Raw genomic sequence first — 21090 nt, forward strand, 5'->3', positions numbered from 1 at the left:
ACGCAAGGCCAAGACTCAAGGGTGTCCATTCTGGTCCTGACCCTGCCGCCAACTGGCTGTGCAACCTCAGGAGAGTTGCTTAACCTCTCTGGGCCCAGCTCCAAAGAAAGGGTCCTGGTTAGGGCTCCTCAGATTCTGTTCCAGGGAGCCTGGGGGATTCCTAGAGGACCCCCAAGGCCCCATGTGGGGGCAGGGAGACAAGGCCAAGGGGCTGAAACACCAGCCAGCCAAGAGGGGCTCCTGCCTGATATTAGGGGCTCCTATAAATTTTTGTTTGAGGAACGGTTCTGCTGCTTGGAAAACCTTTGCAAACACCTGTTCTGCCAGTCTCTGGGGGTTTGCCTGACTCTCAGTTTTGGCTCTGAAAAGCTGCAGGCATGTTGGGTTCATTAAATGGCAACAAAAGAGCAAAAAGTCAGACAACGGCATCTTTGTCTATATTCCCACTTATGTCCCCAAACATCAGTTTTGGCCTCATCCCTGGCTGGCTCAGTCATCCAACAGCCATTTACCGTCAGCAGTGCCCAGGCCCTGCCCAAGGAGCTCACTGTCAGGTGGGGACAGACAGACAGACAGATATACTAATGACCTCACTGTGCAGTCAAGGGCTCACAAGAGGAGTTCAACACAGCCTCATGACTGTGGAGGGTGCCCAGAAGAGGAGGCCTTTGTACCGGGCGAAAAGGACTTCACCCAGAGGACTGAAGGGAAGGGTGTTCTGGCAGAGGGAACAGCGTATGCAAGGCCACCAGCAGGAGCACTGTGAGGGGAAGAGCGTGCTGTTTTGGAAAATGACGATGGCACAGCATGTGTGGAGTAAGGACCCCTTGTGGAAATGTGGGGGAAGTGGGGCCTGGATGTGGGGGGCCTGGAGTTCCAAACCAGGAGCTTAGACTTTATCCCCAAGGCTTAACCAGGAAAAGCCGGCAGCAGCGGGGTGGTGAAGTCAGGGCTGTGCTGTACACGGCTGTGCCAGCTGCAGTGGGAGGGGTGGGCTGAAAGGATCCTCCACCGTAAAAATGTAAGTCAGGCACACCCGTGCTTGCCAAGCAGATTAGACTTCTACTGCCATGTGACAAAATGCCCAAAGTCTATCCTCTCCCAGTTGGGGGGTGGGGTGGGGCAGAAGTTCAGGTGAGCTCAGCAGGTTCTCTCCTCAGGGTCTCTCAGGGCCGAACTCAAGGTGTCAGCCATGCTGGGAGAGAATGCGGAAAGAGCCTGCTGCCAAGCCCTTTTGGGTTTTGGGCAGGATTCAGTTCCTCGTGGTTGTAGGACTGAGGGGCCCGTTTCCCTGCTGGCTGGGGCCAGGGGCGTCTCTCACCTCCTCGAGGCCACTCTCGGGTCCTTGCCCCACGCACCCCAATCTCAGCAATGGAGACCCTCCCTTGTGGTAAATCGCTCTCCCGCGTGACTCTCCTTCTACCACCAGCCGGAGGGAACTCTCTGCTGTTGAAGGGCTCGTGTGACCAGGTTAGGCCCAGACAGAGGTCACCCGATGGATGACCTTAACCGTGACCGGGAAATGCCTTCACTGTGTGGGTCAGAGCAGTGGATGGTGATGGGGCCGTCATAGAGCTCGGCCTCGGCCCGGGGTCCAGAGCAGACAGAGCCCGTCTTGGCTGGAGGGCTGTGGCCAGGAGGAGGCCGAGGAGGCTGGGAAGGGAAGCTGGGTGACAACTGGAGGCCTGGTGGTGAGATAACTGTCTTTGATCCCGCAAAGCCCACTGATAGCATCACTGCCGTCATCCCCTGGCCCCTAGCCCCCGGCTCCCCAATGTCTCTGTTCTCCCCAATGTCCAGGGTGTAGTGGCCACAGCAGTGGCTTCTCACGCTGAGCACCTGCTGTGTGCGTAGCCAGAGCAGGCAAAGCCTTGGAACGGCTCACGGGCAAGCAAACCGAGGCTGAGAACACGGCCCAGTTCCCAGCAGTGGCCGGGGTTCAGACTTGGCCCCCCAACTCCAGAGCCAGGATCCTAGCCACGGGGCCACCCTGCCTCCCAGGCCACCCGTCCCTGCAGCCACAGTGGGGCCATGGCCAGTGATAGAGTCTAGGGCTCCTGCCCGCCCTGCCCACGCACAGCCACACAAGGTTGGCCGTGATCTAACAGAGGGGCCTGGGCCCGGTTCCCCTCTCCCCCCAGGGTGGGGACTGAGGAGTCCAGGACCCTCCAAGGCACTTTCTTGGGCCTGGGTATTTCTGCCCCATCAGATCGATAAGGAAGGAGCGGCTTAGGGTGCACGCCGGGCCCAGTCATCACCAAGTTCTTTGCATCCTCCCCACGAGGCTCAGAAAAGCCAAGTGATCCAAACCAGACCCGAGCAGACACAGCGGCCCTTCAATCGCAGCTTGGCCTTGTCCTCCCACCCCCACCCTGGGGCAACTTTGGGGAAGGTTAAGACCCTCTGAAGCCCCGTCCCTTCTCAGGAGAGGCTGTGGCAATATCCCAGGAGAGAGAAGTTAAATCCTGAATTTCGGAAATTGGAATTGTGGTTGGAACCCCAAGACTCTGGAGAGGGAACGGAAGGTCCCGGGGGGTCCCTGGGAGGGTGGGGGAAGACGGTGCAGAGGCGTGGGGCCAGCGGGTGGCCCTCACACAGGAGACCCGGCTGCCCAGGCCCGGGAGCCCCTCCCCCTGCCCTCCTCGGGGTCCGGGGCTCCAGGGACCTCAGCCCCAAAGGAGGTTGAGGGGCGCGGGCTGAGGCAGACGCCTGTGCCCCCAACTTTGAATTCAATAGCAGGTTATCTTCTCAGGGAGCCTGGCTTTAAATTTAGCTCCCTCCCCAGCCGGAGCTCTGAAAAGGCCGCTCGGCACGGGTGAGTCATCGGCAGGCTGCCCCCCCACATCAGCCGCGTCTGCGGGGGAGCAGGCCTGGCAAGGCAGGGAAATAGTAAACAGGACGGGGTGGAGGCTGCCAGGGCTCACGCAGGGTGCCCCCATGGCCGGCCACCCAGAGGGGCTGCAAGGGGGGTCTCACCCCCGAACATCTCCTACAGCCCCACCCCCAGTGCAGCCCACCCACCCCCAGTGCAGCCCACCGTGGAGGCACAAGTATTTGTGGAGAGAGCCGGAGCAGGCCAGCCTACCTGCGCCATCCCACTCGTCCCAGGGCCACCTCGGAGGGCTGGGCCTCTGCTGACTCCACAGATGCAGAGGGGAAGGCCGAAACATGCCAAGTATACCCACGTCCCTGGGCCTGTGTGGCCTTAGATGGGAAAGGGGACCCTGCCGGGGGGTCAGGCCAAGGGTCGTGAGCTGGGAGAGCAGCCTGGGTCACCTGGCGGGCCCTAAGGACAACCACCTTGTCAGAGCTGCAGAGGAGGCGCAGGCCCCCACAGAGGAGAAGGTAATGGAAGGTGGAGCAGAGAGAGGTTGGGGGGTTGGCGTGAGGCAGCCACAGGCCCAGGGACACTGTAGCCACCAGAGGGTGGGAGAGGCAGCGAGGGATCCTCCCGTAGGGGGGAGTGTGGCCCCCCCCGACACCTCAGCTTTGGCCCAGGGAAACTGGTGTTGGGACTCAGCCCACCAGAACCCCAGAACCGTAAGAGAATCAACGTGTGTTGCTTTAAGCCGCTGAGCTTGTGCGGATTTGTTGCAGCCACAGCTGGAAAGTGATCCACCGAGGCTGGGAGGCGTGTTTGCACTTGCCCCTCACTGCGCAGCTGGGGAACGGCCAAGCTGAGACTCAAACCCAAGCCTGTGGGTTCCAGAGCCCACACTTTCTCCTGCCCACCCCGTGGTCTTCCGGAACAACTCACGTGGCATTGGTACTGACCGAGCACCTGCTCAGTGCCAGGCTGTCATGTCTTTGGCTAATTGACAGGCCTGCTCCTTGCCTGCCAGTCCTTCGTTTCCTCCTCACACTGGCCCTTAGGGGCTGGAGGTGGGGGGAGGGGGGTCACCTCTACTTTCCAGATGAAGAAACTGAGGCTCAGGAGGCAAAGTAGCTTTGCCTGAGGTGAGGGAGCTGGAGCTGTAGAGCAGGTGAGGGCGGGGCCCTGGGAGCCGGTGCACAGTGTGTGTATCATGGGGTCCACTGGCTGCGCGTGGGGGCTGATGAGGGGGCCATGCAAGGAGTGGGTGTGGTGTGGCCGCAGCTCAGGGCGCCTGGTGAGAGGAGGCTGGGAGGGCGGGCAGGGCTGCAGGGGGACAGCACCTGGAAGGGCAGGAATTGGCGACATGGGGTTGATGGGGGCATCACGTCCAATGTCAACTGGCAGCCTGAGAGCTGCTTCAGGGCCGGGGCCTCTGCTCATGTTTGGGTCTCCAGCAGTGGACCCAGGATGGACCGGTGGAGGGAGGGAGGGAGGGAGAGGAGGGGAGGGGGGGAGAGGATGGAGGGAGGGAGGAGGACAGGGAGGGAGGGAGGGGGAAGGGAGAGAAGACCCCCCTGAACAAGGAGGCTTTTCGGCCTGCCTTGAACACACCCCACACGTGCACACAAATCTCACACATGGGCCACAGCACACGTGGAGAACACACACAGACACACCCAGCACCTGGGAGCCCACACACATGTGCCACAAAGAGGGGGCAGTGCCCACCTGCTCCCCACACTCCTTTCGTGTAAACATATGCCCTGCACATCTCCCTCCCTCACACACACACACACACACACACACACACACACACACACACACACACACACACACCCCAGGTCAAATTGCTTTCCATGGTTAGAGGGCCAGGCTGTGGAGAAGAAGAATAATTTGAATCCAGAAATGGAATCGAAGCAAAAAATGCCATGAGGTCAGCTTCTCACTGATTCCACCTGGAACACTATTTACTGACCTGGCCGAAGTGGCCCTGCAAGGGACAGGATGGAGGGCCCCTGGGGGGAGCAGGCCTGGCTGTGAGATGGAGCAAACTCCCATGGGCCTCCTGACCCTTTTTCCCCTCCCCTTCCTTCCCTTCCTCTCCCCTCCAGTCCCCCACTTTCCTTCCCTCCCTTCCCCTTCCCTACCCCCAGCAGCCCCAGGTGCAGTGTCCCCCAGAGCCTGGGCCACCACTAGGCCCTCCTCCCCATCTCTCTGCATCCACCCCGCACACCCCCCATCTCCCCTCCTCCCCGAGGAGGCTCCCACCATGACCTCCCAAAGCCCAGATCTGACCAAGCCCCTGCTCTGCTGAAATCCCTTGCGGGGGCGCCCCCTCTTCCTGCGCCCCAGCCACCCTTTCATTCAGCAGAGTCCACGATGCCCTAGTGTGTTTCTCCCTGAAGGGGGCTCCAAGGAGGGTCACCCCCAACCCAGAGAACGAACCCAGAGCTGCCCCTCCAACCCTGCCCCCACCAGTACCAGCCTTCCAGTCTCGCTTAACCTCCGCGAACTGGGGGGACACAGCTGCTTCCTGGCTCAGAGGAGCGTCTTCGAATTGCCAGGGGCTGCGCAGTTCCTAAGGGAACCCCTGCCTCCCAGCCTCTGCCACACGGAGCAGGCCCTGCTCCCACCCTCCAGCCGGGCGCCCCGGCCCATGGCCAAACCTCCCCAAGCGACTCTTCCTGTATCAGATATAATGTCTGCACCCCGCCCTGGCATTGCTGGGGTCCGGCCTAAGGCATTTCCACACTTGCCGAAGGCCCGGCTCCTCCCTGGTAAAACGACAGGGAAGTGACACCCTCGAAGGGCTGTCTCGAGCGTTGAGTTCTCTGGAACATGCTGGAGCGTGTGAGACACAAACACCAGAGCCTGGCTTTGCCACCAAGCAGCCCTGTGCTCCTTGCTGGCTGTGCGGAGCCCCAGCTTCCTCATCTGTAAGAGGGGACACACACACACACACAGACACACACCCAGGGCACTGTGGTGAGGAATAAATAAAGTGGATGAAGGGCTCAGCCCTCTTGCTAGTGCAAGAGAGGGGTTCACTCGATGTCCGTGTGATGACATCAGCTCCAACACCTGGGGGACTCAGTGAGTCAGTGCTGGGTGGGACTTGGGTCCTGCTCCCAGGACACCCAAACCCACTCTCCCTCCAAACAGGATGAATCCATAAGCCGCCCCTGTCCCACCACTCCTGCAGGGGCCGTGGGGAGGCTGCAGTCTCCTCTGCATGTGACCTTTATAACTGGAGGTCTCTGGGCCAGGGGCAGAGGAGCAAGGGAAACTGAGGCTTACAGAGGTCGGCTTGCTGGCTTGAAGTCACCCAGAGAGTCCAGCAGGGCCGTCTCCTGCAGGTGAGGGGCAGATGGGAGACAGACAGGAAATGGGGGGCTGGAGGAGAGGAGTGGCTGGGTGGGTGAAGAGACAGGACCCAGGCAGCAGTGGGGAGCCCTATCAGGGGACAGGGAGGGTCAGGGAAGTTGGCTTTTCCCACGGGAAACCTGGCAGGCCCCAGGACAGGGGCTCTCACCTGATGTGAAAAATTCTTCCCTGCTAAGATTTTCCCACGAAGTCCGACCCAAGAGGACTTGACTACAAGTGCCCGGGGCGGGGACACACTGCAGGGTGGGGCGCTCTGGGGGCAGGGTGTATGAGGGCTGCAAGGGCAGGGGCCCCCCTGGTAAAAGGGGTGTCTGGGAACCCCGCGGGGGTGGGGAGGGGTTGGGGGAGCCTCTGGGCCAAGGGCTGGGGAGCAGCTAGGAAGGAAGCTGGGGGGCATGTATGGTGGGGATGGGAGGCAGAATCCGAGACAGGGGTGTGTAGAAAAGGAGAGAAAGAAGGAAGAAGGGAAAGGGGTGGGGGGATACAGAGAAGGAAGGAGTTCAGGAGAGAAGGTGGGAAGAGAGGGACGAAGGGAAGAAGAAAGAAAAGAAGGAAAGAAGGGGAGAGAGAGAGAGAGAGAGAGGGAGGGAGGAGAGAGGGCGGGCGAGGGGGAGGGAGGGAGGGAGAGGGCCGCGGGGCTGGAGGGGGAGCTCGCTCGGGGCTCGGCGGCGGCGGGCGCAGGACGGCTCGAGCGCCGCGAGCTCGGGAGAGAGGGCAGCAGAGCGCGAGGAGCGGAGCGAGCGGCAAAGAGTGAAGTGGCGGCGGCGGCGGGGCTCGGGCCGGGCCCGGCGGGGCGGCGAGCATGAGCGCGGCGGCGGCGGGCGCGGCGCGGGGCTCGGGGCCGGCGGAGCAGCGGGCGGCGCGGGCGGCCGAGTAGCTGCGAGCGCCGGGCGGGCTGCGAGCCGGAGCCGGAGCCGGAGCCGGAGCCCCGCGCGCCTGGGAGCGGGCGCCTTCCCGGCGGCGGCCCGAGCCCCGCATCCCCGGAGCCCCCGGAGCCGGGACAACTGTTGCGGCGGCAGCAGCGGCAGCGGCGGCGGGGACACCGCGGGCGTAGGCGGCCCCTGCACCCCAGCAGGCGGCTCCCGCGGGCGCCGGCTCCGGCTGCCGAGCGAGGAGCGAACCGGCGGCGGCACGAGGTGAGCGGCGCCCCAGGCGAGCGCGGGCCTCGCAGGGGAGGGCGCGCCCGGGCCGGGGTCCGAGCGCTTTGGGAGAGGGGCCGGGGGCGGAGCTCCTGGCGGAGGAGGGTCCCGGCGAGCGGGGGGCGGGGTCTGCGGCGCCCCGGCTCCGGAGCAGGGGTGCGGGCTCCCGGGGTGGGGGCGGCCGCGAGTCGGGAGAGGCGGGTTCAGTTCATTGGGGGTTCCGGGGCGCTTTGGAAGCGGGCCGGGGGCGCCCGAGAGAGAGCCCGGGGACAGGGGCCGTGCCGGGCAGCCGGTGCCCTAGCATTGGGGTCTGCGCAGGGCTCACCAAGGTCGGGGTCGCTGAACCTTGGAGACCGAGGGACCCAGGTCCGAGGCGCCGTCCGGGGCGCAGCGTGCAGGAACGCGGCCGCCGGGACCGGAATCCGGGTCTGAGGCGGAGACCGGTGTCCGAGGACTGGGTCCCGGCGCGCAGCGAACCTGGAGACCCGTGCGCGCCGGGTGGGGTCCGGGGGCCACTCTGGGGACCCGGGCGACTCGCGGGGTCCCAGCTGGGCGGCGCGAAGGACGGGGAAGGGGCCCCCTCTTCCCGGGAATGCGCACCCCCCAGTCCCCACCCGCCGCGTGGTCCCCGCGGAGCCGCCGCCGCCGCCTCCCGGGACCGAATCAATATTGATCCCGGCCGGGGCCGGGTGGCTCGGCGGCGGCCTCGGAAGCTCATTAGCGCCGGTGGTTGACATGGCAACGAGACCCCAAGCGTCTTCAGGTTATATTTATTCTGATTGTTATTATCATTATTAGTATTAGAATTTGTTACTCAGCCAGGGGGAAAAGAAAGGAGAAAAAAAAAGCCAGCGCGTCCTGGCGCCTCCAACTGTTCTTTCTTTGGAGAGCGCCGGCAGAGGCTGGCGGGCCCTCTGGTGGGTGCGCAGGGGTTGGGCGGAGCAGGGCCGGCGCACCCCTGGGGCGGCTGGGCGGGAAGGAGAGTTATATAATCCGCCCTGAGATTGTGCCTCTCTCGGTGTCCCTCATCCCCTGGGCTTAGCGATCGCCCCTGCGCAAGGAACCCCAGGACTGGGATAAGGACGAACAGAAAGTGCCCGGCACCCAGGATCACAGCTGGTGGCCTCCAGGGCTCTCTCCCTGGCTGTGTGACCTTGAGAGAGGCACTTGACTTCTCTGAACCTCTGTTTCCTCATCTGTAAAATGGAATGGGAGCCCCAGAAGGTTACTGTGAGGTCACCTGGAGAAAGCTGTGTTGGTTGCTGCTGCGTGTTAGTTCCCCAGGCAGCTGCCTGCCCTTCTCTGGGCTTCGGTTTCCCCCGTTTCCCCGGATGTGAAATGAGGACCCGCCGGCGGCCTCCTCTAAGGCGTCTCCAGTCGCTGGTGTCCGGAGAATCCGACCCCGGGGCTGTGATTGAAATACTGTTGAGCCTGCAAGTTCGCCCCTCTCAGACCCAGCTGAGGGGATTTCCTCCCTCCATCACCCGTTGTCGCCTCCCCTGCTTCGGGTCATCCCAGGGTGCCACCCAGCAGGAACCTCTGGGTCGCCTCACGGCTGGAAGCTGCAGGGTTTGGCTGTCACTCAAAACCAGAATCAGACTAAGCCTCCCTCCCTGGCATCCAGGCAGGACCGCCCCAAGCTGGTCTGGGGTGCTTGGAGTCAGGGGCTCGCCCCCGTCCCCATTCCCTGGGTCAGCGACTCGGGGCAGGGCACCTCCTGCAAGCAGCAGTCCCTCCTCCGCAGAGGCTGTGTGCTCTGCCGGTCCTGGCTGGGGGGTGAGCGGGGCGGGGGGGTGGGACAAGAGAGACCAGAAAGTTCTGAAGCCAGGAGGCCCCTGCGCTCTGCAGCTCAGGCTGAAAGCCCCAGGCAGGGGTTGCTGTGGGTTTCTTTAACGTCATTGTCATGCTGAGTTCCCAGTTATCTCGGAGGTAATAGGCTGAAGGTGAGAGGAAGCAGTTTGGCTTGGAGCCCTGTGAGTGTGTGTGAGTGTGTGTGTGCACGCACATAAGTGTGAGTGTGTATGTGAGTGTATGTTGTGTGAGGGTGTGTGCATGTGTGTTTGCATGCACTTCGGTGTGAGTGTGTGTATGAGCATGTGCGTGTCCCCAGCCTGGAGCTTGTCGGGACAGGAGGGGTGGGGCAGGGCCTGCAGCCCAGACCTGTGTGAGTGGGGGAGAAGCAAGCGGGGCTGCCCCGCAGCCTGGGGACTGAGAGCCACTCGCTGGGCAGGTCCATCCACCCGTCCGTCCCTCCTTCCCTCCTTGCCTTCGCTCCCCTCTTCTCCAGCCACGCCCGCGAGCCCCCACACCTGAAGGACACCACTCTGCCCTTGGCTCTTAGGCAAGCAGAGGAGGAAGCAGCTCCTGACAAGCCAGTCTGGTTGGAGCCGTGGCTGGGGGCATCTGAGGAGGGAGCCGGGACGAGGAGTCTGGGCCCGGAGGACCGGCAGGAATCAGCCACAGGGAGAAGGGAGAAAGAACAGGTGTTCTAGGTGGAGACCCTCAGTGGGAGATGGGGCGTGGCAGGCAGTGGTCTGCAGGGTCCAGGGGGGATGGCTGGTGTAGGGCGGGGCGGTGGGGGGTGGGGGGGAGGGGGCGGAGCTGGATCCACCTGCTCCACCCCCACCTAGCAGGGATGGGACAGGGAGGAGGGGAGGATGGTCTGGTTTGGAGCCGCCCAGTGCGGGGTGGGGAGGGACAAGAAGAGGAGTCTGCTTTCCCCCTGTCAGACCCTCCTCCCCGCTGGCCGCGCTGCCTCACGAAAGGGGAGGTGGCAAGTGGACACCGGGTCTGGCTGCTGCGACTGTCCCTGCCTGTAATAAACAGCTTCACCGATCCACGCTCAAGGATGTGCCCTCCACAGCCAGAAGAGGGTGGCACTTGGCAGTGGAAGCCCGAAGGGCCTCTGTGCACCCGGCGCCAGGCTGTGCAAGCTCCGACCCCACCAGTGTATGAATTCTATTATCCCGATGAGGAAACCGAGGCCCAGAGGGGTTCATAGTGACCCAGTCAGAGCCGTGCTTCTAACCGCTGCCCTGTTCTTCCTGCAGCTGGGCCCCACCTCTAGGGGTGGCAAGAGTGGTGGGGACACCGTCCAGTGGGCTGGGGTCTCCTACATCTCATCGCCTAATCTTGTCCTGCTTACTTCCCTCTGGACCGGCCCAAAGGATTTCACCTCCTTTCCTGGTGGGGGGTGGGGTGGGCTTGACCTCTAGGAACTCGGCCTCTGTTCCTTAGTTTCTCCCCAGCTGAGTCACACAACAGATTCACACTGATCTTCCAGCAAACAAAGATCCCCTTATGGCCTCCCCCAGAGCGGCTTTTCCCAGCCTAGCTGCTCTTTCGAGAAGTTACTGAAACAATAGTCAGCCCCTAAGAGCGGGGCTTTTTTTCCTAGACGCTCTTCTATCAGGTGAAGCCCTGGACACCTGGAGCCAGTGAGAGCAGGAGGGTGATGGGCACCCTGGGCCGTGCCCTTCTGGGGCCATCTGGGACCATCCACAGGGTTGGCCTCGCCCAGCACAAGACAGGGCAGGGAGGACGTCCCCTTTCCTGTCTCTCCCTCCTCTCCCTCCCCCCCTCCTGCACACATGTCCTCTGGCCCCTTCCCTAGCTATGACCCCTCTGAGGAGGCTGGGGACACCCCAGACCCTTTAGACCCAGGCGCTGCTTCCAGGGAGCCAGGGCCCAGCGGCCGTTTGAGGATCGAATGTGTGAATGAATTGTCCAGCTGGGACGCCCGGCCCTGCCAATGTGCCCCCTCCCACCCAACGGTTCCCAGCTTGGCCCACCTGTGGACAAGCCCCTCCCCACATTGCCTCTTGGTTTAGCTGGGACCAGGCTGGACATCTCCAGGAGGGCCTGCCTTGGCCCTGGCCGGCCACCCCCTCTCTGAGCCTGTGTTGTGCCGTTCAACAACTGGGGGACACCCTGAAGATTACAGGAAAAGGGGTCTGGCAGGGCCTTCGGGGGGGGGGCATCCTGCCCACCTCTAGTGGAGGCGGAGGGGGGGCAGGCAGAGGTGGGTAACCAGCTCCCCCGAGGCCTGTGTGCTAAGCATGAGGCAGGGAGGCCCCAGTAGCTGATGCTGCTTGGGATCGGGACCCATGTACAGAGGGGGAAACTGAGGCCCAGAGCAGGTGGTGCTTTTAGGGTCACACTGGGAACTGGGCATCCTTGAAGGTCAGAGAGGCTCAACAATTGGATTTGAGCACGGCAGGCACTGGCCAGAGGCCCCCACGGACGAGGCTTCGGGAAGGGTGCAAACATCCCTTGCACGCTGAAATTTGCACGCAACACCCCAAGGTGCTCCCTTTAGAAAAAATCCTCCGGACTATCTCCCTCCCTGGCCAGCCAAGCGGAAAAGCAGAATCTGAGACGAAATGCAAATGCCTCCCGTCCCCTATTTTCCGACGTCAGACATGAATGGAGCGCTTACTTTACGGATTCCCAGCAGCCTGCCGGCCTGCCCTCCCCCGTTTGGGGGACGCACTCCGATTACCGCCCATCTGTCCGTACACACCCCTACCTCGGCAGGTGCACGCAAACTCGCCTTCAAGAAATTAAGAAATAATGCGTGAGTTTCCCAAATTACACCCATTTAACACTGAATTAAGTTCTGGAAGCTCTGAACAGGGCCCTGGGAGGAGGGAAAAAAAATGTTCACACTCCTCTGGAAAATGAGACAAACCACAAACCGTGATCTTTTAAAACCCAGCTACATAATCTGATCGTTCCTCCCTGGCAAATCTCGGAGAAGCGCCGGCGGGAGCGGGGGGCTGCCGCTCCACCCTGCGTGGGGATTTGCTTCGGGAAATTGGGCTGGGGAGTTTGTCTCCTGCGCCAGATTCAATGCTCCTCGTCGCCTGATGGGCTCAAAATGAAGTGCCGCTTTCTTAGATATTGGCACAAATTAAAAATAAAGGCAGATTCCTTCCGTACTCAGTGCCGAGAATTTCCTCCTCGCCTCCCTAAGCGATGTTACAAAGACATTGGTGATTCGCTTCCACTCAGAGCTCGTTTTCTTTTGTCGGGAGAATCACACGTGTGTAGCTGGATTTATAGGCCAACGGAAAACGCATCTAGCTTGCTTTCGGTTTACCTTTGCAGAGTGACTACTGTGTGTGCTGGACACAGTGCTGGGGTCTGGGGGACTAGGAGGGGATAACAGGGCCCTCCCTGGTGGGCTTTGCCATGGGTGTGTGGGCATGTTGGGAGCAGGATGGGGGGTGGGGGACAAAAGAAAAACAGGCATCTATGAGGCCCTGACCCTGTCTGGGGGATCAGGGAAGGCTTCCTGGAGAAGGGAATTTTGACTGGGGTCTTGAAGGTTGGGTAGGAGTGTGCCTGGCAGAGGAGGGCAGAGAGCACTTCAGGAGGAGGAGCAGCCTGGGGCCGACCTTGAAGTGGGTCTCAGGTGTGGCCTCCCAGTGGCATCTTTATATTTTAACCTCTGAAATTTCCTTTGTTACCACTTGGCCTGACATGTAACTTTTTACAAAGCCCTTCCATAGCCTGCATCTCCCATCACCCCAGGCAGCCCCGGGCAGGCCTGCAATCCCCATTTCCCTGAGGAGACTGGAGCCCCAGAGAGGGGAAGCTACGTGCCCAGGTCAAGGCCAGGCAGGGCTCGAAAGCCATCAGATGGGCTCCGTGGGAGCTGAGGAGTGAGTATACCAAGCTGCTATATGGAAATTTTAAAAATTAAATTGAATCAAAGACCTACAGACATGGACATGAATACCAAAGGCTAGAAAGTTCCCTTTCTCCCTCCAGCTGAGCCTTGCTCCTGGTCTTGAGCTGCAGCCCAGGCTGGGATCCGGGATCCAGGACCTGGTCCTGGCGACGGTCAGGCCCTCTCTGCCGCTTGGGCATCATCAGTGTGCCCCAGAAGGGCCCGGCCGGGGTTCAGCTCTCTGCCCTCATCCCTGCCCGAGTCCAGGGCATGCTCCGTGGGTTTGCTTTGGAGGGTCTTTGCTTTAGAGATTGTTTGGGGTTCTGGGAACAGGGTGGGAATCTGGCATCCTCTGGGTGTCGGTGCCAGGAATCAGATCCCTGGGACCGTGTGGCCTTTGGGGAGTGAGTGAGGCCTGGGAGCAGAGGCTTATTGTCAGGGCAACGAGCCAGAGGGAGGCTGTGCGTGACGCGGGGCTGATCCTGCCGCCTGCTCCCCTGGGCCAGCTGGGCTCCTGGAGCTGGGTGCGGGGCTCCTTCCCGGGCACCTGCAGTCCTGGGTGCTTCCCAGCACTTCCCCCCAAGCTCCACCTTGGCAGGCTGTGTAAGTCCTGCAGCCTCAGTTTCCTCATCTGGAAAGGGGTTATTGTGAGAATCACATAAGATGAACTGCAGTAAGTGCTTTGTTAGCACAGAGTACATGTTCAAGATGCACGGGCTCGCTGTATTCTCATTTTATTCCTGTTAATACCAGCCCCCATGTTATCCTGGGGATCCTCCGCAGCCCCTCCGTGGTGCAGCCAGGCAGGAACCCCTGGAACAGGAGACTCACCCAAAGGGGTTGTCCAATGAGGGAGCAAACGAATCAAGTCACCGCTGAGCCTAGGAGGGAGTTCCTACCGAGAGCCATGGCAGCTGCAGAGCTCAGAGGCAAGGGGGTCAGCTTTGGAGGCCGCCCCGCCTGGGTGCAAATCCCAGCTCTGCCCCTCACCGGCTGCTAATGCTGGCTGCTTATTTCCCCTCTCAGAGCCTCAGTTTCCTCATCTGACTCACAGGGCCATTGCAGGGGTTAACCCGAGGGCTGTGCCCAGTCCTCACCCTGGCCTGTGTCACTGCTGTCATCATCGGCACCAGGACATTTAACCACAAAACCCCCAAGGGGTGCAGGAAGAGAGGAGGCCCCCTGCCCCTTGAAAGCTGGAGACTGCCTTGCTCCTGGTTTAGTTCTAGGCTGGCACCCAGCCCAGGCCTGCTCCAAACAGGTCTGTGAATAAAGGAATAGGTAGATGGGTGCGTGAATGAATGAACGAATGAACAAATGAATGAACGTTGGCCAGCAGGAAACATCCCAAGCCTGGGACCAGGGAGCTCAAGTCCGGGCTGGAGGGCTAGAGCCGGGGCTTCCCTTTGGTGGCCGGGAGCAACGAGCTGGATGTGTTCTCTCCTTCCTGCACCAACAACCGTTTCCCCGTTCAAGAGGCCCAGAGATGGCTGGTGGCATGGGGTCCCCGACAGGCTGGTTTTGGAGCTGGACAGAGCAGAGTTTATCCCATGGCCTCCCCTGAACCTCAGTTCCTCCCCTGTAAAATGGGGGTCATCCTGCCTGCCTTCGGAACGCCATCCTGAGAAGGGAAGGCATAGGTATCAGTGGTGAGAGGAAGGGGGAAAGGGTTAGAGTATCAAGGAGGACTTCCTGGAAGAGGTGGCACTCAAGGAGGCAGATTGTGAGTGGACCAGATTGATGAACAAGGGGGGAGGGCATGGCATTTGAGGCAGCAGGAACCATGCATATGGAGCCCAGGGAAATGCGTTTGGGAAACTTCCAATTCCTCGGCATGGCATCGGTGGAAATTCTAGCAGAAGTTGGCCCCAGCCTGATCTCTGAGGACTTTGCTTGGCAACGTAAGGAGTCTGGACTTTATCCTCTAGACCCAGGATGGCAAATATGTGACGTGAGTGCCACCACCCTGCGTTCCCAGGCCAGGGCAGACATTGCTAATCCATCACAGCAGGGTTCTCTCCACCAGAAGCCTGAAGTCTCAGGATGCGCCTGCCCAGTCCCCAGGCAGCCACGAGCAGCCGATTGGTGTCACCCTGAGATGACACCTGTCTGCTCTTGGTGCTCAGGTCACTGGGGATACCGATGTTCCTTCACAGTTGTTTGTATCGTATGGCTCAGCCCGGCCCCCAAGGTACTTTCCTGGTGGGAGAGGAAGGCGGGGTGCAGCCTCAACTGCACAGAGGCTGCCGTGCCCCCGCGTGTCTGCCCTGCCCTAGAGCACCTGGTGAGTTCGGTCCTTTCTGGAAAGAGGAAGCCTTCCCTTCCAGGGATGGGATCTTTCCAGCGGGTTCCTGGGCATGAGCACCCCGTGGGGGTGCCGACCCACCCGCCTTGGACGAGACCCTAGTCCACGGCCAGGGCAACCTCGGATGTCCAGCTGGAGCCCGGCCAACAACACCCTGTGGGATTCTGGGCAGGGAAAGATTAGGAGGCTTTTCTCCTGAAATTCAAACAATTGGACAATCTGTTCTGGATCGATTTAGAAGCAGTGGAGTGAAAAAGAAAATCAGAAAATATAGTGTGAAAGCTATTTTCTCTCCCCCACGGCTCAGCTGGGAAGAGGGATGAGCTGGAGTTTATTTGTGGACTGTCTGTGGCTGGGGCAGGGGCCGCTCACCTGCCTGCCGCCCCCTCCACCCCCACCCCCACTCCCTGCGGCGTCCTCCCCGCCCGGCGCTGGGCTGAGTGACCGGGGGCGTCTCGGAGCCAACAGCCTGGCAGGGCCTCGGCCGTGGACGGAAGCCAAGACAGGACCTTTGTATCGTGATGGTCACCCTGAGGGAGGTGTGGCCATAAGGACCCTCCCTTGCCCAGAGTGGGCACCAAAACGAGGCATCTTCTGCCAAGGGGTGGGGGTTGCCATCTCTAGTTCACTCCAGTTCCCCAGGGCCTAATGTTGGGGCTGGGATATAGTAGGTGCCCAGGAAAAGTTTCTGGAATGAATGAACTGGATGCACTGAGGCAGGAAAGCAGGGAGCTGGGGCTTTGAGTGAAGCCCCTGTCTAGGGTCACAGGTGTCTGTGGTGGAGGTGGGGCTGGAACCAGGTCTGATTCGTCTCACCCCCCCTCCCCATCCCTGGGACCAGGAGCTGGGTCTGAGACATTTAGGGGACTCCCCTGTTGATTACCCCCCCCCCCCCCTTTAATCTTGGGCACAGTGCATCCCACTCCTCCAAACACAACTTCTGCAGTTCTTCTTTCACGACTTGAGTCAAATGCTGATAGTTTTAAAATAAGTGTGTTCTGGGTGAGCTGGGCCCGGGCGGGGTGGGGAAGGGCAGGAGCGTGGGTTTCCTCGCGCCCTGAGCTTCCCACGCGGTCTGGGTTGTCCCCTGCCAAGGGAGCAGGCTCCAGCAGGGCTGCCGGGCCTTCCCATCACTGGAGGAGTTCAACCAGGGGCTGGATCTGCCAGGATGTTGTTAGGAAATGGGATGCTCGGAGTTCCCCCGTCACTGGGAGTGGGGAATTCCCAGTGGTGGGAAGTGGTTTCGTTTTGTTTCGGGGACTAGCAGCTCCCTCCTCCCTCACTGCCTGGGAAGAAACGACTTGGAAGCCGGATCACTGCGGGTCCATGTCCCAACAGCTCAGCTGCTGTGTGACCCCCGGCAGGGCACAACCTCTCTGAGCTTTTTTTCTCTCATCTACAAACCCAGAGCAGTAGCCCTCGAAAATTAAAGGAGATATTTGTAAAATGCCAAGCACAGGGCTAGACATAGTAGATGCTCAAGAAATAGTCTCCCCTCCACTTCCCACTGTGTGGAAAGCCAGTTCAGGGCTTGTGAAGGTTCAGCCTCTGGCCTGAAACCCACAGGGCAGAGGCTCCAGCCCAGGGCAGGCCCGGCAGCTGACACGTGGGGACAGGGACGCTCTAAGCAGAGGCCCCACAAGTCCAAAGCATCTGAGCTGCACCCTTAGCCCCGCCTGAGACTGTGGATAGAGTGGAGTGAGCTGGACATGGCACGTGTGGCCCGGTGTTTATTGACCTCCTGCTGACCACCAGGCACGTCCCCACGGTTCACACCTACTCTCCATTTAATTCCCCAACAGCCACATGAGGCTGGGACCAGCACCCCACTTTAGAGGGAGGCCCAGAAAGCTAAGTCACCTGTCCCCTCCCCCAGGCCAGCCTGCCCTCTCTGGCCCCTCTCTGGCTGCCCCCATGGCCACCCTCTCCCAGGCAGGGGCCTGGCTCTGGCTGCCTCGTGGCATTCTGCCCTCACCACCCTGGTTCTGGTGGGATTTCCTGCAGACAGAGCTACAGCTGTTTCTTAATTGCATTTTTGAGGTTACCTCTCAGCGCCCCAAAAATCTTTGAGCCACCAAAGTGGAGCTCGAATTAGACCTTAGTACTGTTTACCCGGATGTTAACCAGTGCTCTTAAATTTCGCTTTTCTTCCGCATTATAAGGGTTGTTCGTCTGCAGCCTCTTGTACCCCTCAGGCCTCTGCAGCATCAGGAGGAGGGGTCAGCCGAGCCCAACCCCAGGGGGGCCATGGGCAGAGCAGATGGGCATATTAGCAAGTCTTTTGTTTCCAAAGTGCAAAACAGAATGGGGCTCTGATCTGGGGAGGACTGTGCTGAAGAGGAATTAAACGGAGATAAGGCTGATGCTTGCTCGGCAGGAGAGAGTCCCCCATTCCGGGAAAGAGGGAGGACGGCGGGACAATCCATGGGCTCCCAGGACTCTTGGGGTCTTTTCCACTTGCCAGTTTCGTGGCTCAGGCGAGGGGGGGTCTGGTCCCAAGCCGAGCTCCTGAAGCCCCTCCCCGGTCTGTGCCGTTACGCTGCGTGGCGCCTGCAGGGCTGAGCTTCCTCCTGTCATCCTCGCAGACAGCACCTCGGGGGTCTGTGCCGCTGAAGGGCGTGTGGCATTAAGTCTGGTGTCGGGTTATTTTGGCACGGGGGGGTGGGGTGGCCTTTCCTCTCTCCTTGCCCCACTTCGTGCCCCCTCCCCCCACTCCTTATGCTAGTCATACCCCTGCCAGGGGTTCAGCTGCGAGAAGGGCTGGCAGCAGGGGGTGGAGTGGGGGGTGTGGGGTGGGGTAGTGGGTGTCACGGCCAAATAGGGGATCACGGGGTAGGCGAGGTGTTCACCTGGGGCCACAGCGAGTTTGGGGCGCCAGGAGCCACAGGGCTGGAGATGGGGCAGGAGGCTTCTCTCTCTGCCGGTCCTGGGGCGCGAGTATTGTTGGGGTGCCGAAGGCTTTGCAAGCGCAAGGAGGTGGCTGGTGGAGAGCCCCCCACCGGCCTGGGAAGGCCTGGTTCCCCCTTTCTGTTCCGTTCTTGGGGAGTCCTCTTGGGCGTGGCATCTGGAGAAGGGCAGGCTGGGCTCACGCAGGCCAGTGCGACTGAGGGGACGGGGCCGTGCGCCTTCAGCTGATCGGGGGGCTGCGATGCTCGGCTTGGGGTGCCGGGGCCTGGCTTGGGGCTCAGCAGCTTCTGTCTTAGTTAACAGGAGTGTGGGCGGGAGGCTCATGGACCCCCAGAAGTGCAGCCGGGGGGGTGGGGGCGGCGTGGGTGATGTGAGGGGCCCTGCGCCCTCCAGGCCAGCAGCGGGGATTAAACCGTGCCGGGTCGGGGTGGGGGCGGGGAGAGGCTCTGCCGCTTCCCTGTGGTTTCCTCGGCTGTGGCCCTGTTTGCATAATTTCAGAGGTGATTGGCCTAAAGGCAACTTTGCTTAATCACAGCTGACAAGTCTCTGGATGCAGCAGCAGCTGCTGCCAATTAGCCGCGCGTTGTGGTTTCTGAAAACTCAGCTCGGCGGCGGTGCCCCAGCCCCCCACCTCCCCACAGCCCCCCACCTCCAGCCGCCTCAGAGGGACCCAGCAGGGCCCAGGACCGCCCAGAGAACCCACTGCTGCTCTCCCCGGGTGCCTGCTCTGCCCAGCGCGTCCCTAACGCCGGCGCCCACAAACGGAGGGGAAATGGGCTCGTGTGCAGCTGCTGATTCAGCAGGCTGGGAGCAGCCAGATCCTGGGGGGGGGCCCAGAGTGCTGGCCTGGGGACCACCCTTTGGAATCGAGGTCCTAGCTCAGAGGTTTGCAAACTGCGACTGTCTGCTCTTGTCAATAAAGTTTTATTGGAGCCCAGTCCCGCCCATTCTTTCTGCATCCTGTCCGGCTGCTTTGGCGTGGCAACCGCAGAGCTGTGTAGCTGCTGCAGATCCCATGTGGCTCACAAAGCGGCTGACATCTATTGTCTGACCTTGGCAGAAAATGTTTGCTGACCCCTGATGTTGCCCGGTGGTTCTCAGGAGCCTGAGAGTCCCCCGGGCAGCTGGGGAGATGCAGATTCCTTGCCCTCCACGTTGGTTCTGATCCCACAGGTCTGTGGGGCCAAGGTCCTGCTTTCCAAACAGCTTCCAGGCGAGGCCCAGGACCTCATCCCATGCACCCCGAGCCTCCAGGAATCCCCCTCTCACCAGTCTCCCTCTTCCCGAGCACCATCCTCTAGACAGATGAGGAAAGCGAGGCACACAGAGGCTGCTCGCTTGCCCAAGGTTCTGAACTAATGAGCTTTGGCTCTTTCCCATGACGTGCCACCACCCTTGGCCCAGGGACCTTACCCCAGGTATCCACCAGGCCTGCACCCCAGGCTGGGTTTGTTTGGAAGCTGGGTCCCGAGCCTGGTTCTGCTGTCAGTAGCAGTGACAACGTGGGCAGCCATACAATGATGCTGTCCTCCTGGGGTTGCGACAAGCGTGATCAATAGGAGGTCGGATCCGTTCAGGGCCCGGCCAGCCGAGTGTACCCGGCATCCCGCAGGGGCTCCCTTATTTTACCCTCCTCCACCCCATCTGTGGAGGGGCTCCCCGCCTATGCTGCATGTGGGTCATGTGGGTCGGCCATTGCATTTAGTAGCCTCTGTCATCTCCCCCAGCCCCCGGGCAGTGAAGTTTCTGAGGCCAGGTAATGACAGTGAGCTTGGCAGCCAGCCCCCTGCAGACCCCCTCGGCTTGAACTCTGACCTCTGCCTTCCAGGGGGCTGGACCTGCTCACCATTGATGGCAGAGGGTTGGGATATTTAGTTTTATTTTTATGGATGTTTAACATTTATTTTATATTTTGTTGCTTGAACTCCAAGACACCAAATTGGGTCTGTGGTTGCTGGTGTTCTCCCATCTGAGTCTGTGCCGAAACCTCTTTATCTACTTGCTTGCTAGTAAGATAAGAAACTTCAGGAACCCATCACCCACCTTGAGGATAGGAACAAGCTTGGACTCACATGTCCCTCCCCCACCCATGCCGCCCACAGAGCCACCCACCAGGAGCCCACTCCCCTGGTGCAGCTTTGTCACTGCTCTGTGCATTCTTAAAAAGGACCACGTTGAGGTTCTTTGTACCTGGATAAGAAGTGCTTCGGGCTGACTGTGGCTCTGGGGACCCCCATTTCCTCCCTGACCTGAGACTGGCCTGTGACGCGGGGCACAGCTGTGGTTCGTCTTGACACTGGGGGCATTCCAGTGTTCTGCGAGCCACGGCGTGCTCACCTCTGCACCCATTTGGGTTGCTTCCAGGTTTCTGTTCTTATAAACTCAGCTGGGAATCTGTCATACTTGCTGCCCGCAGGCTGGGAGGCTGCTGGGATAGCCAAGTTGGAGTGTGGGTGCCGTCCCTGAGGACCTGCGGGGTGAAGAGGATATGTTCCTTCGCTGCACCCGAGTTTGCTGTGGGGTCCTCTTCTCTCCAGGCACATCACCCCCTCACCTCAGCCCCCCAGGCTGGCTGGTCCATGCTGGGGTGCCAGCCTCTGGAAAATGCCAGCTGGGGGCCTTGGGAGGGTCAGTGTAATAAGGCACATACTCTTTGGTGTATTTGAATTGCTGGAGGCAGGCCCCGTGCAGGTGTGCTTTAGAACAGGAGCTGAGAAACAGCAGGCAGCCCCGGCCCAGAGAAGTTCAGGGACTCACCTGGGGTCACACAGCTGAGGAGTGTCAGAGCTGGACTGAAAGGCGTCTTCAGACCCCCAGGCTCCGAGCCCCTGACAGGAAGCTGGGGTGAAAGCCCCTTCACATGGGT

General features: G+C 60.8%; 1 protein-coding gene across 4 annotated transcripts in view; it reads left to right on the forward strand.

The window, feature by feature from the left end:
• SHISAL1 (shisa like 1) overlaps window positions 1-21090 on the forward strand; it is a 143556-nt gene that overhangs the window by 56473 nt on the left and 65993 nt on the right. The window contains exon 1 of one of the 4 annotated variants that reach the window (XM_037848071.1): window positions 7158-7335. The exons of 1 other annotated variant lie outside the window; for it this stretch is intronic. Coding sequence is in view for 2 of the 3 variants with exons in the window: in XM_037848068.1 (XP_037703996.1) it covers window positions 15155-15296 (142 nt within the window). In the remaining variant the exon portion in view is untranslated. Of the gene's footprint in view, window positions 1-7157; window positions 7336-15031; window positions 15297-21090 lie in introns of those variants that run through there. 2 more of the 4 variants (XM_037848068.1, XM_037848070.1) reach the window with 2 other exon arrangements.

The sequence above is a fragment of the Choloepus didactylus genome, chromosome 8, assembly GCF_015220235.1.
Source record: "Choloepus didactylus isolate mChoDid1 chromosome 8, mChoDid1.pri, whole genome shotgun sequence".
NCBI classification, from domain to species: domain Eukaryota; kingdom Metazoa; phylum Chordata; class Mammalia; order Pilosa; family Megalonychidae; genus Choloepus; species Choloepus didactylus.